The 12,959-nt window shown below is 34.4% G+C and overlaps 1 protein-coding gene across 2 annotated transcripts in view; it reads left to right on the top strand.

Moving 5' to 3' along the window:
- LOC143197179 (uncharacterized) overlaps positions 1-12,639 on the top strand; it is a 467,772-nt gene extending 455,133 nt beyond the window's left edge. The window contains exons 3-11 of one of the 2 annotated variants that reach the window (XM_076405426.1): positions 7,953-8,229; positions 8,287-8,570; positions 9,830-10,033; positions 10,095-10,342; positions 10,403-10,620; positions 10,676-10,933; positions 11,069-11,370; positions 11,433-11,644; positions 11,723-12,639. In XM_076405426.1, coding sequence (XP_076261541.1) covers positions 7,953-8,229; positions 8,287-8,570; positions 9,830-10,033; positions 10,095-10,342; positions 10,403-10,620; positions 10,676-10,933; positions 11,069-11,370; positions 11,433-11,644; positions 11,723-11,911 — 2,192 coding nt within the window. In that variant the 3' untranslated portion in view covers positions 11,912-12,639. Of the gene's footprint in view, positions 1-7,952; positions 8,230-8,286; positions 8,571-9,829; positions 10,034-10,094; positions 10,343-10,402; positions 10,621-10,675; positions 10,934-11,050; positions 11,371-11,432; positions 11,645-11,722 lie in introns of both variants that reach the window. The other variant, XM_076405415.1, reaches the window with a different exon arrangement.
- Positions 12,640-12,959: the final 320 nt, after the last annotated feature.

Below are 12,959 nucleotides of genomic sequence, written 5' to 3'. Positions count from 1 at the left end.
ACCTTACGTTTCCAAACTACGGTACTTGTGCCACGCACTGGTGGTGTTCTTCAAAACATGTACAATTACGTAAGGGACTTTTTACAGAATTAAAAATTTTACAGCTTAAACTGAGATACTTTTGACCGAATTCTTAGAATGTTCCTTTTCTTGGTAAGTTATTGAACCCGGTTAATTAAATGAATGTTTTCAATCAGAAGAATCCTGCTGATTTAGCCAGTTATGAAACATCGGGGTCACAGTTAATTTGGGCATATATACTTGGCACTTTTACTAGCCGAGATACTAGGACATTAAATTTTCATACATTTTCGTACTGTATATACTGCAGATATGTAGTATACAGAGGGTGGACAAAATAATTTCAAAAAACACCTGGCATATACACAATATTTATTTATTAATAAGGTGTTAAGCCACCTGCTCTAAAACTTCCTAAAAAGGTTGAATTATGTTAAGACGTGGTGATTGTGCTCTCCAGAGAAGTTGTTTGATGATATTCTAATACTCAAACCAAGACTGAATATTTTTGGCAGTGTTTGGCAGCAATATGAAGTCATAGTAATAACATGATCGACCGGGGATGTGAACAAAGTAAATAAATAGCTTGGATCATAGATTTCATTTAGGGTTCGCCATCACAAACCCGATCACTTGCAAGAAAAAATGTAAATGATGATTTATTAAATTCATTATATGTTTTAACATTCTTCCAATCAATGGAATATCCAGGCTTTATCATCATTGCTCCATTACTTTCGCAGCTTAGCTTTAGCATCCATTACAAAGGGCTTCGCAATCACAATGCTTTCACGAATGTTAGATTTGTGGATTTTTCGCCATACTGTTTTTGTTGAAACAGAATTATTCAAGGGACTGCTGAATTCCGCTGTCACTTTTGCCGCGATAGTTTTATGTTGTCTGGACACAATGCTTTTTAATATTCATCGGTCTCTGTCGGTTAACTTTATGTAACTTTGTCTGTCAATGCCGGTGATACTGTCGCTCGTAAAACATTTAACAATTCAGCTGTTTGCGTCATAGACTCTCAGTTCTAACGATTTGACCTCTTTCAAAGTCTGAGACATTACACATTCTACCGAGCACTTAATTTTACCAATTGTTTTAACTGTCACGAAACAAAGCGTATATAAGACTCTGAAATACAAGACAACAAGACGTATTATGTATTGCAATATCAACCGATATCTAACCGCTCTCCAAAGTGTAAACAGTTTTTTAAATAGGTTTGTTACGAATATCATTATGAACTCTATAAACCCCAGAACACCCATTATAACCAAGAGAATCATTATAGGAGGAAAAGCAAAGCAGAAAATAGCAATATATTGAAATGTGCCTAGCTTTTCCAGTCCCTTTCTTGAAAAAAAAAGCGTTGCAAGAGAAAACTGTCGTGTCATTTGGAATTAAAACCTACTAAATAAATGTCACCTTTATAGATTAAATAAATTCGAGTTGTACGCATATAACATAACCAGTCACAAAATATATTTAATTAAAATCCATTAAAATTAGTTTAAATAAAAATAATTTCATTGCTAAAAAAGTAAATTTAACACAAAAGATATAACTTTCTTTACAACTTATGTTCCTGTTATGAAACAAATTATAATTCTGGTTTATACCGGCGTCGCTTGATCAAATATGAAATTTCAATAATGAAAAATATGAAAATGAACGATTTCCGACAAATTTGCCACCTCGGCACGGAACCCGCAGAAGAACACTCAAAAACCAATTAAATGTAAATTTCGCGAAATCGAAACCGACTCGAAGCAATAAACATTACGGGCACAGATGGCGCTGTCATTAGCACACCGACGGGGGTGGGGGACATGGGGCCATCAATCTTGTGCAGTTTCGCCCTCTTTCGGCGTCATTAAGAACTTCGGTAATGTATTTTTCAGACATGTTGAAGACGTGCAGTAGACCGACCACTCCAAGGAAGCTAATAATTTTCGACGATAATTCATTTTGGGATCTTGCGTGCGGTCGATGTGAAGGGGGTGGTTTTTCGAAGGAAATTTATAAAACTTTATGACGAGCCCCCGACGAACTTTCCCGGCTAACTTCGATAATGAAATCAGCAAATATAGACGGTCCGAAATATATAACAGCTTTCTGGGGTTTTGATCCAGTCAAATTGAGCTGTTTTAAGGCTTGGTTGGTATTTAAAACCCTATAAATATGAAATAAGGGCCCTCCATTCATTAGATACTAAGACAAAAAGTGGTAAAACATAAAAATAGTGACGTTGTTATTTATGAAATATTTCCGGGGGCTCAAACAAAGTCTGGCAACAAAGAATAATATTTGCATTTAATGTGTCGTTTATATGAAGCTACTTGTCTAAGAGTCATTTATTTTATTAGTTATTATATTATGATATATTAATATATATAATATTGGACATTGATTCTTCACAACATTTCATAAAGTATTCAGCTCATGTTATCCAGTTTTAATCCAAATACTTGGGCCTAAACTCAAAAAAGTCTTCAATCTTGCAAAATATCGTTTTGAGACGAATTATGAGACTGATATGAAGAGAAAATAAAAGACTATTCCAGAAGCCGACTTCAGCAACTCTTTCAAAGGTTAAAGAAAAGTTGGTAATAATGCATTGTTTGTACAGGAAATTAACTCGAAAGAAAGAAACTTACACTTATTTGTATTGTGATATTTTTTTTTCACATTAAAGTATAAAATGCTTCAGTTTTATAATAAACAATATATTATTCCCGTTCATATATACGTTCTCGTAAACAATTGGGACAATTCAACAAATATCTAGGATTTTTTCTAGATATAGACATCGATCTGTCAATTTTAATATAGGATTTCTTAATTTTTAAAGTGATTAAATTTTCAGCTGACCATAAAAAGTCAGATATTGCATAAACTTTGAACCTTTTTTCCTTGTCCTTTTTGTCCTTTTTTTCTTGTTGTTTTTTTTAGGTTAGAAAGAAAATATGTTGACATTGTATAGGAACATTGTGTCATGTAAAATATGTAAATATTTCCCGTCTCTTCTTTATCAAGCGGCAGGCCTGTATAGTTAAAATATAGCCAATAATGTTTATTAAAAGTCCTTTTTAAGTAATTTCTTAATTTCCTAGTTCCTGTAATTAGAAGTCTATTGCTTCAATATGTTTACAGGATGTCCACGAATAACTAATTACGATAATTAAAGAATAAAACATCATCAACACCTACCAAGATTCGGACGGTATTAGCTTATATATCATAATCACCCGACTGTCATTTTAAAAAGTTTTTACATATTATAAATTCAATGCAGTTCGTAGATTTCGTCGCATATACGGCCAAATGCAGATTGTAAAAATGTAAAATATGTTTTATAAACTCGGGGCTAGTATTAACTTACAGCTATTAAATAGAGACACAGTGTTGGATTGGAATATGTAACCGAATCAAATTCCACCATGAAACTAGGCAAAAGATAATAAAAAATGTTCATACTTTAGAATAAATAAGTGTGGTTTTTCAATGTTGTTTTAAAACGAATCTTTGTTGGTATATAATAACATTATTTGTTCCATCAACGTGTAAGTCTTATAGAATTCTAAGTTACATAAAAAAAACTTAGATATTAATTGGCGTAACTGCAAAATCGTACTTTGTATTCGGTCCAAATAAGACGTAATAACAGTTCAAATGAGCATTGGCCAACAGATATTATATTACATTTTTGGTTGTTCATACATATCTTTTATATCCAAATCATTTAAAAAAGCCATTACGTTGAAAATAATTTATTTTTATGTCAAGTAAATGAAAAATATTTCAAAACACCACTTTGTGTTCCCTTATGAAAATTGTCCGTTAAACCGTTAATTTCGTTTTTTTTTATAATGCTCAAAATAATTAACAATTTAGAAATGCTGGTGACTAAAAATAATGTAAGGTTTGGATTTAGATGTAAATAAGAAAAAAACAGTATTCAATTAATTGACTTTTTGTTTAATTTGAAAGCAATTCACAAAATAACATGAAAAGTTTATATTTAGAACGAATTAAAGGGAAATAAAATTAATTAAAAAGTAAAACATTATTAGGAAAGGCATATATGTTATGTGTTAAAGGGTTTAAAACATCAAAAACTTTTACTCGAAAAACTAGTTTATTTTATGATTTTATGGAAAGAACAGGCGATTTGAACGGCGGTACAAAACAACACTAAACGTTATTACCTATTAGAAAACAACTCTAATCCCTATCTCGACGTCTGTTTTTAGACATCTCACTCGTTGCACCATTCAATCTTAATACAAGCACTTCCGCATGGCCACATGAAAGTTTTACAATCAGACAGTATGAAAGAAGGTAAGCTGAAAAGTCAAAAAGTCTTCTGGAATTGATGATAGTTCACCTGGATTATTGAAAGAGCTAGTACGAAATACGTTTTGGGATGTTTTAAGATGACTTCAATAATTATGCTTAAAAAACCTGAAGAACCGGCAGAACAAGTCGGATCTGACACACGCTCATGTGCAGTTTCTTATGCTATTATTACTGCTATATTATTAATTATTAACTACCATTAAAACGTTTTAAACCGTTTATAAAATAGCTGTTTGGATTTGAAACAACGAACCAAAAAACTACCAAGTGCATAGAGTAACAGCGGTTATTGAAAATGCCTTATGAAGGAAAGAAATACTGCCTCTCACAAACTTTTGACGGGATTTATGACTAATCTACAAGATAATATATAATAATTTAAAAAATATTTTAATAGAAATGTTTTTTCATCTCTATACCGAATATTTTTACAATCAAGTGAACCAAACTGTTTCAATAATGATCTTGGTTTATTATTTTGGCATTTTTGGAAGTAATTCACAAACATAATTTCAAACTGATAGTAAAACATTGTGGGCATGAACTTGCTTCGAATCTGAAACCACCAACTTTCATCCATAGTGATTAAATTGTACTAAAAATCCTTATTATCCCTTCTATTATCCTACGCTTAAAAAGTTTCGTTTTTTTCAAGGTCCCCTTATAATGTTAGTTCAATCAATTATTTCAAAGGGAACTGCTAACGTATGAACATTTATGTAGAAAATAAAGCTGCGTAAGGGATAACGAGTCCATTTTCAGTTTACTTTCATTCCGAGCATAGGAAAAAACTATCGTCCAATTAAATTGGGCGTATCTTTCGGCAATTATAGGTCCACAAACCGACGGCATAAGGTTCGTGGTTTGGCGCATACAACTCATCGAGATTAAGTGAGGCGTCAATAAAGCTACGCCGGCAATAGCTCGGACCATCCCCAGCGGTTCGATCCGCTGACGACGGTTGATTAAAAACCGAGACCTCAAAAACCAAACAGACGGACACTGGGATCTCGGGGTAGCAGCATCACTCGCAGTTTATTTAAAGAATGGAGAGCCTTCGGGCGTATTTTAATATCAAAATTACACAGTGGAACGAGAGATGGGGACTGAATTCTAATATGACGACGCTCTCGCTTTCTCTCTCTCCCACTCTCTCTCCAGCTTAACCGCCCTCGAACACCAGGGAAACTCTGAGTCGCCCGAGGCGGCCTATGGACAGGACGCTTTAATAGTTAAAAGGGGCTTCGGCGTAGAATCACAAACCCGGTTTATTATTTATCGTCAATTACTATAGAACGGGTCAGATTTTTTCTGTTGCCTGTTATGTTTGCTTCACTAGCTCGACGTTGTTGGCTAAACAAAGTCGCTGGAAAGTTCTCCCCGTTTATTAATAAATTATCTACGTCTGATCAACTCTCCCGTATTCTTGTATTCATTACGTAAATTTTAATTTTTCGAAAACAAACAAGAAAAGCTTTATATATTCTCACCCTATGTATCAATAAAAAGAACAAAAGTCCATCTGGATTCAAAAAAATTTGAACTTACTATGTTATCCTCTAACATGTTGTCTTTATGTTCTCATTGTTTATAATGTTGGATTTAAGATTTTTTAAAATGGATCTCTCAAGTCAAGTCAATTGAAAAGTCCCCGGCCTACCATAGTAAAACACATTTTTTGGCAAAATTAGTCTTTTTTTATTCAACTTAATTCCCTTCAAAGGTGATACACTGATTATAGCGACCCTCCAACTTTTCAATACCATTTTTGTAATATGATTTGTCCTTTGCTTGAAAATAGGCCTCAGTTTCGGTGATCACCTCTTCATTCGACGAAAATGTCTTCCCAGCGAGCATTCTTTTGAGATCTGAGAACAGGAAATAGTTGCTGGGGGCCAGATCTGGAGAATACGGTGGATGAGAAAGCAATTCAAAGCCCAATTCATGGACTTTTCCCATCGTTTTCACTGACTTGTGACACGGTGCATTGTCTTGGTGAATTTATTTCGTCCTTCGGACAGTCCAATAAGGCTATATAACAGTCGCTGTTGATGGTACTTCCTTTTTTAAAGTAGTCAATGAAAAATATTCCATGCGCATCACAAAATACAATAACGCCATAACCTTGCCAGGTGACTGTTGCGTTTTCCCACGCTTTGGAGCGGGTTCATCATGTGCAGTCCACTCGTCGTTACTTTTGGTCAAAAGTGAGCTCGTACAGCACCCACTTTGCACAGAGCTTTCTCATACCAAAATATTCGTGAATGGGATCTAAACTTAGCATACCAATCCTTGATGGTTGATTTTCTTGGGGCAGTGTCCGGAAACTCGGCATCAAGCCAAGTTTTTGCTTCAACTGTATTTTTTGCCTTCACAAAGCAATATTTTATCAACACGCGAAATTCCTTTTTATCAATTTTTTTTCACAATAACAAAAGTTGCTTCACTCAAAATGCTATAATTATATAACTAACTATATATAACTAATGATCCGACAGCTGTCAAATTTATACGCGCATCTTTTGAGGGTTAGGGCTAACTAAAAAACCTATGGATTTAATTCTAGTAGCGCCACCTATGTGACTTTTCAATTAACCTGTTATATGATTTCCATTGTATAATATAACTATCCTGACATCTCGAAGATCGCTTCTGATAAGTGATCTGCTGTACAACTTATAATCTAAATCTTATTCTAGATACTATTCTAATCTATTTTAAAGTATTTCCTAACTTATTGTAATGACTATTCTAACTTATTCTAGAATTTAAAGTATGTGTCTATTAATCAGTTCATATGGTAGTTTGCGGTTGAGCCTACACACTTCACTGTCATCGCGCACATTTAACTGTTTGGCGAGTCCATTGGGAGGCACTAATAGTCTTTCACGAGTACTTCGCACTAACACTTCCAATCTCACTAGTCATTGATTTTAAAGGGATATCGCGCTGAATCAGTTTGTTGGAGACGTTATGGCTCATCAACGATGACTCGCAATACTTTATTGTGGAACCTCTGAAGGATAGCCTGTCCACTTTCATAATATTTCTTCATCATGGGCACCTAAGCATTCGTTACTATAAACACCGCAATATTTTCTATAAGCCTGCACTGCATTTTTCTCTTTTCTTAAATAAGGAAACAAAATCAAAAAAAGGACATCATTCCGGAATTCAAACGCTCTATGGTATACGATATAAAGCGATTATGATATCAGAAATTACTACACCGATTATCTAAAAATCGCTATTGAGCTCATCTCTAGTTTAAACACAAAAATATGAACGAGTGAAAGCTATTTCTCCTCGATATTATACTAAATTTCAGATGCAATTATTGCATATACAATGTTATATGGAAAAATATATTTTATAAATTGGCCCAGAGCGACGACACAAAAAGGTTGAACATCAAACATTCAACGTTACTAAAACGTAAATTTGTTTGCAATTATTGATTCATGCTTTCTCTATTTTATTTATGGAGAAAAAACCGAACGTATATTCCAATATACCGGAAAATATAAAAAACTGTTTAACTAATCATTTGTTCTTTTTTTTTACAGATTGTCTTCATCTTCAGCTGTACCGAGATTCGAAAGATCGCTACAAACAAGGACAAACTAAAGCGTCTCTGTCACTTCAACATTTCTTGGGATTAGAAACGGGTTTTACATTGGATAAAGAATCCCATACCGTCGCTATCGTATGCCAAGACGTGGTGGTTGTACTGGCGTTCGATAATCGAGAACGTTTAATGCAATGGCAGATCAAACTAAGCAGTCATTTGAACGATGGGCCTCATTTCCTGGTACTTGTATCCAGTTCTCCATTGAAAACAAAGTAGGATATCCATAACCATAAAAAAATTCATCATAATTATATAACTGTGCATTTTAGGCTTCCGCCTGGTCCAGCTCGACTACATGTACAAGAACGAAGTTTTTGCCTCACTACAGGCGTACCGCCGAGAGTCGCTGGCCAATGGCAGATAGCCGATTTACGAAGGTACGGAGTGGTAGACGGAAGATTCTGTTTCGAAGGAGGTTCGAGGTGTCTTAAAGGAGAGGGGTTGTATATACTTATTGCTGATCAAGGGGATGAAATCATGGCTGCTCTACAGGCAGCCGCTACTGGGAACTTGCACGCTTCCAGAAAAAGGCCAGTTTCCAGGAATATGTCTGGTAAGTTATTCTTTAATAATTCTAAATATATTAACAGTCTAGTAATATATTTATATTAAAATACAAATTTATAATAATTCTATTTTTATGTATTTGCCTGTATTCAAATCACTTTTCACTTTTAAAAGACATTTATTGATAAATATTGGTATAATGAATATTAACCAAAATATGTTATATATTATCCCATCTTTCTAATAAAATATACCGCGTCCTAAAAACAATGTGGGTTTGGATCCATTGTAACACTTCCTGGGCATTTTGAGACTGTGTGACAGCCAAAAAATGCTACGTCAATCTGAACAAATGGTAATCAGAAGGAGCTATGTCTAGCAAGTACGCAGTGTATTCTTCGGAACGTTTGCAAAGTATTTCCCTCTGTTACTCGCTTATGCTAATCTTTTTTACAAGAATACTACTTCTGCAGTAAAATATCCATTCTATTTTATTACCTAGTAATATACTACACGTTGATGATAACACCACATGCATAGCAATGATTTAATTATGGTCAGGAATATTCTGCTTCGCTGTGGATTGTCTAATATATCTATTACATACATCACCCGTCACAACACACCATAGAAAACTTGTTTTTTCCTGGCAGTAAAGTCGTCCAGTAAATCTTGCAATTTATTGTCTTCGAACGTATAACATTACTTAGAAAACTGTTTTTTTTTTATATCCAGAAATGTCAAAACCTTTGTGGATTTAACAATTGAGTTATATTTTTTAAGAGTCTACTTCAATACTTCGTTAATAGTTATCGCTGATTGAAATACAAGCAAGTACATAATATTAATATAAAATTTTTCAAAAATGGGAACCTTAAATTTAAAGCTACAAGCTTGGAATTAAAAACATTTAGGAAATGAATGATATAATTTTGAGAACCAAGTGTAACGAACAAAAGATACGAATAACATGATATAATGTGTAGAAATAATCATGTAAAAGAACTTACAGTTGATGGAGGTGGTTCGAGCTATAGTATCACAGCTCAAAGCTTTCTCATTAGGTTATATTAATTATGTCAATTTTCTGAAACGTGAACAACATAAATATAATTTCTCAGCTTCAAAGACGTCGAATTACCAGTTAACATAACAACATACAAATTTTACTTATGCTGATTAATTTTTTTTTAATATACGAAGTTACTGAAAATCCTTGGTGAACATACCACCCGCCAGATATTTTTATAATATTAGAAATATATAATACAGAAATTTGTTTAAATATATGATATTTGTTACTAGTCATGGATAGTCCAGCTAGAAGGCCCGCAATTCGAGCTACTGGTGGACCTCTAGATTTAAGGGAAAGTGAGGCGTCTCTAACTTCAAGGGCAGATTCTCCTTATACAGATTTAGAGAGCAACTATGGCTGTGGTGATAGTATTTCCAACGATGGATGGAATCAGCCATCAATTGAAAGATGCATGAGTTGCATAAGTAAACTAGGTAGGAGATATTAAATACACAAAATTAATTCCAAATTCTCATGTTTTTCACTTAATTTCAGGTGCTATGTCTCGTTCGTCTACTGCTACAGTTACAGTAGGTCCATCAATAGGACCCCCATGTTGGGAACATACATGCGACAGACACTCCATTAGCAGTTCGAGTGACAGTTCCGGATGGAGCCAAGCAGTTACCAGACCCCCTCAAAGACCTCCCAAACCCGGTTCCAGTTCACCTTCGCCAAAGAAACCAGTAGCGCCATCTCCCGGCTACGACAACTACGATATTCCAAAGATACCCTTCCCAGTGGTAAGTTCATGGAATATCTCTGAGAACCTTCTCGTGTGCATTGCGACCGATCTGTTTTAGGAACCACCACAATCGGAACATTACGACACTCCGAGGAAATTAAAGGAATGCATCGGCTTTGAAACTGTACAGAAACCATGTGGTTGCATCCTAAGAATCCGGCAGCCCGAGCCCGAAAGGCCTTGTGTTTGCCAGCGTCTCATGAGTTGCTGGTCAGCACCTGAAGATTCCACTCAAGCCGTATACGCTACCGTAGATTATAGTAAGAAAACGTACCGGTAAGTTTTTATGATATTCGAATCCTATTGTATATTTTAAAGCTACTATTTTTAGCTGCCATCCGAATCCAGGGACAACGAACTATGCCAATTTAGCTCCAGTAGCCAATGCTTCAACTAATAACACTACAACGAATCAAACAACAGGAGATAGTAACTATGAAAATATGGAATTTGCTCAAACTCTACAACTTTACGAAAATAGCAAGGAATTCTCTGAAAAAGCCAGGAGTTTATGTCATAAATGCGGTCATGCTCAAAACGACTATTTACTCATGGAACCGACTAAACTTGCTGGTCAGCCACATCCTGGGTAAATACATCATTTAAAATCATATAAACCCAATCTGGTTCATTATTGTGCTATTATTTGCCCCCTCATAAACCCTGAACTTCCTTTACTACTAATATTTATTTTATCTATTTTCAGTACTAATTTTATTTGCAGGTATATTCCAATGTCTCCAGCTGTAAAACAACGGTTAAGTAGAGTGTTATCAAACAGTAATCCAAATCTGGGTCCTGCTCTGGATAGATCCAGCAAGCCTGCACCAGGATCAGCCATGCTGCATGCCGGTGACGTCTATCAGAGGAAACAAATCTTAGATAATGCCGATGACTTAGACAGCGTCAGAAGGAAGCGATCCAATAGTGCAGATTCCAGTACTAGTCGTGTAGAGCCAGAGCCTGAGCCAGAAGTAGCGTCACCCTGTAAATGTGCCGGACAAAGCGCACAAAATGCACAACTAGGTAAATAAATTGTTATTACAATTCTTAAAAACCACAAATCTTAATGCATTCTATTATTTCAGTACGTCGCTCATCTAGCGTTCCATGCAAGTCCAATCGAGACTCGTCCAGTTCAAATGATTCCGGAGTATTTGAACTTCCTAGACGTCCACAAATGTCCTCAAATGTTACTCTGCCAAGAAGATCAAAGAGTTCGGATCCTCTGCGGGATCTGAGTTTTCAGTTTAACAAGGCTTCGGAAGGAAAATCAGCCAGTGCAGAGGCAGAAGTACCGGTAAGTTTAAATACAAGTTTTTTTTAGTTTAACTTTAGATTTACTTTAATAGTATAATAAATATTTATTATATTCCAGGTCTGCCCAAATGGGAGCACTAGCAGTGGAACATCAGATATGTCTGATTATTTTGAAACATTATCGCTTTCATCACATAGCTCAAGCGTGGAGCCTCCGCCACCATCATGCACTCTGCGACCTCGCTCTGGTAATGAATATTTGAGTATGCAACGACTTATTGCGCCTGTACCAGAAGAGCATCACTAAATAATGAAACTAGTCATACTAAAAAAGATTTAGCGAGCAATAATGGATACCATTGTTTTAGGTTAATTTTAATTTTAATAAATGTAAACAGAACAGGTGGATACAGAACTTTTTAATACGCCCAGCAACTTTTTAGATTGTTCATTTCGTCTTATTGCTACATATCAAAGGTGTTTATATCTTAGATAGTTCTTCTACTAAGAACTGGTTTGCATTTTATACGACTGTTGTAGACTGTAGAACAAGAAATGTCAACGAAATTTATATAAACTTGTAAATTATGGAATTATGGCATTTTTCTGCCATGGTAGAAATGTCACCAGTTTTGTTTACATTCAGTATAGGCGCTAAGTAACTATCCTACCAATTTATTTTAGTATATATACATATATATTTTATTTTGTTTTTGTGTTACTCTTAGTTTCCTATTTTATCTTGTAGTATATAGTTAGATTGGCTAGTCCAGATAAATTTAATTGTAATATATGTAAACATTTTAAATATTTTTGTTGGTATGTATATTACATATATATTTATTACTTATTCAGGTGGTAAAACTTATACAGAATTGTACTGGTGTCTAACTGATTTTTATTTTAATTATGAGTAGGATCCTATATAATACAGGTGTATACATAAACTACTTAATATGTAACTTACTGATATAATCAATTACTCTGTATAAATATAATGTATTTACTTAATAATGAAATAAATTATTCGATATATGGGAGTAGTTTATTTCAGCCTGCCCTTCCTAATACAAACTGCTTCGTTTTGTGACTCAGTATTTGCTTTATTATAACATCAATGTATATTTATATACAATTAGAATTCTTATATTACTTAACTACAAACTTAATACAAATTTAATTTTTTTCCATCGGCAAAAACACTTGTGTAAAATAGAAGACTTTATAAATAGTACTTAATAGTAAATAATAACTTAACCAAATGAATATCTTACAAAAAACAAACAGCAAAATGTGAGAAAGATATTACTACCAAGGAAACAATGATACATTATCTATATATGCGTTTCACAAAG

Source organism: Rhynchophorus ferrugineus, unplaced genomic scaffold, assembly GCF_030347505.1.
Source record: "Rhynchophorus ferrugineus isolate W39M unplaced genomic scaffold, kcgeb_rfMv2 rfM1, whole genome shotgun sequence".
Taxonomy (NCBI): domain Eukaryota; kingdom Metazoa; phylum Arthropoda; class Insecta; order Coleoptera; family Curculionidae; genus Rhynchophorus; species Rhynchophorus ferrugineus.
Note: the sequence above shows the minus strand (reverse complement) of the source record. Positions and strands in the feature narration are given on the sequence as shown.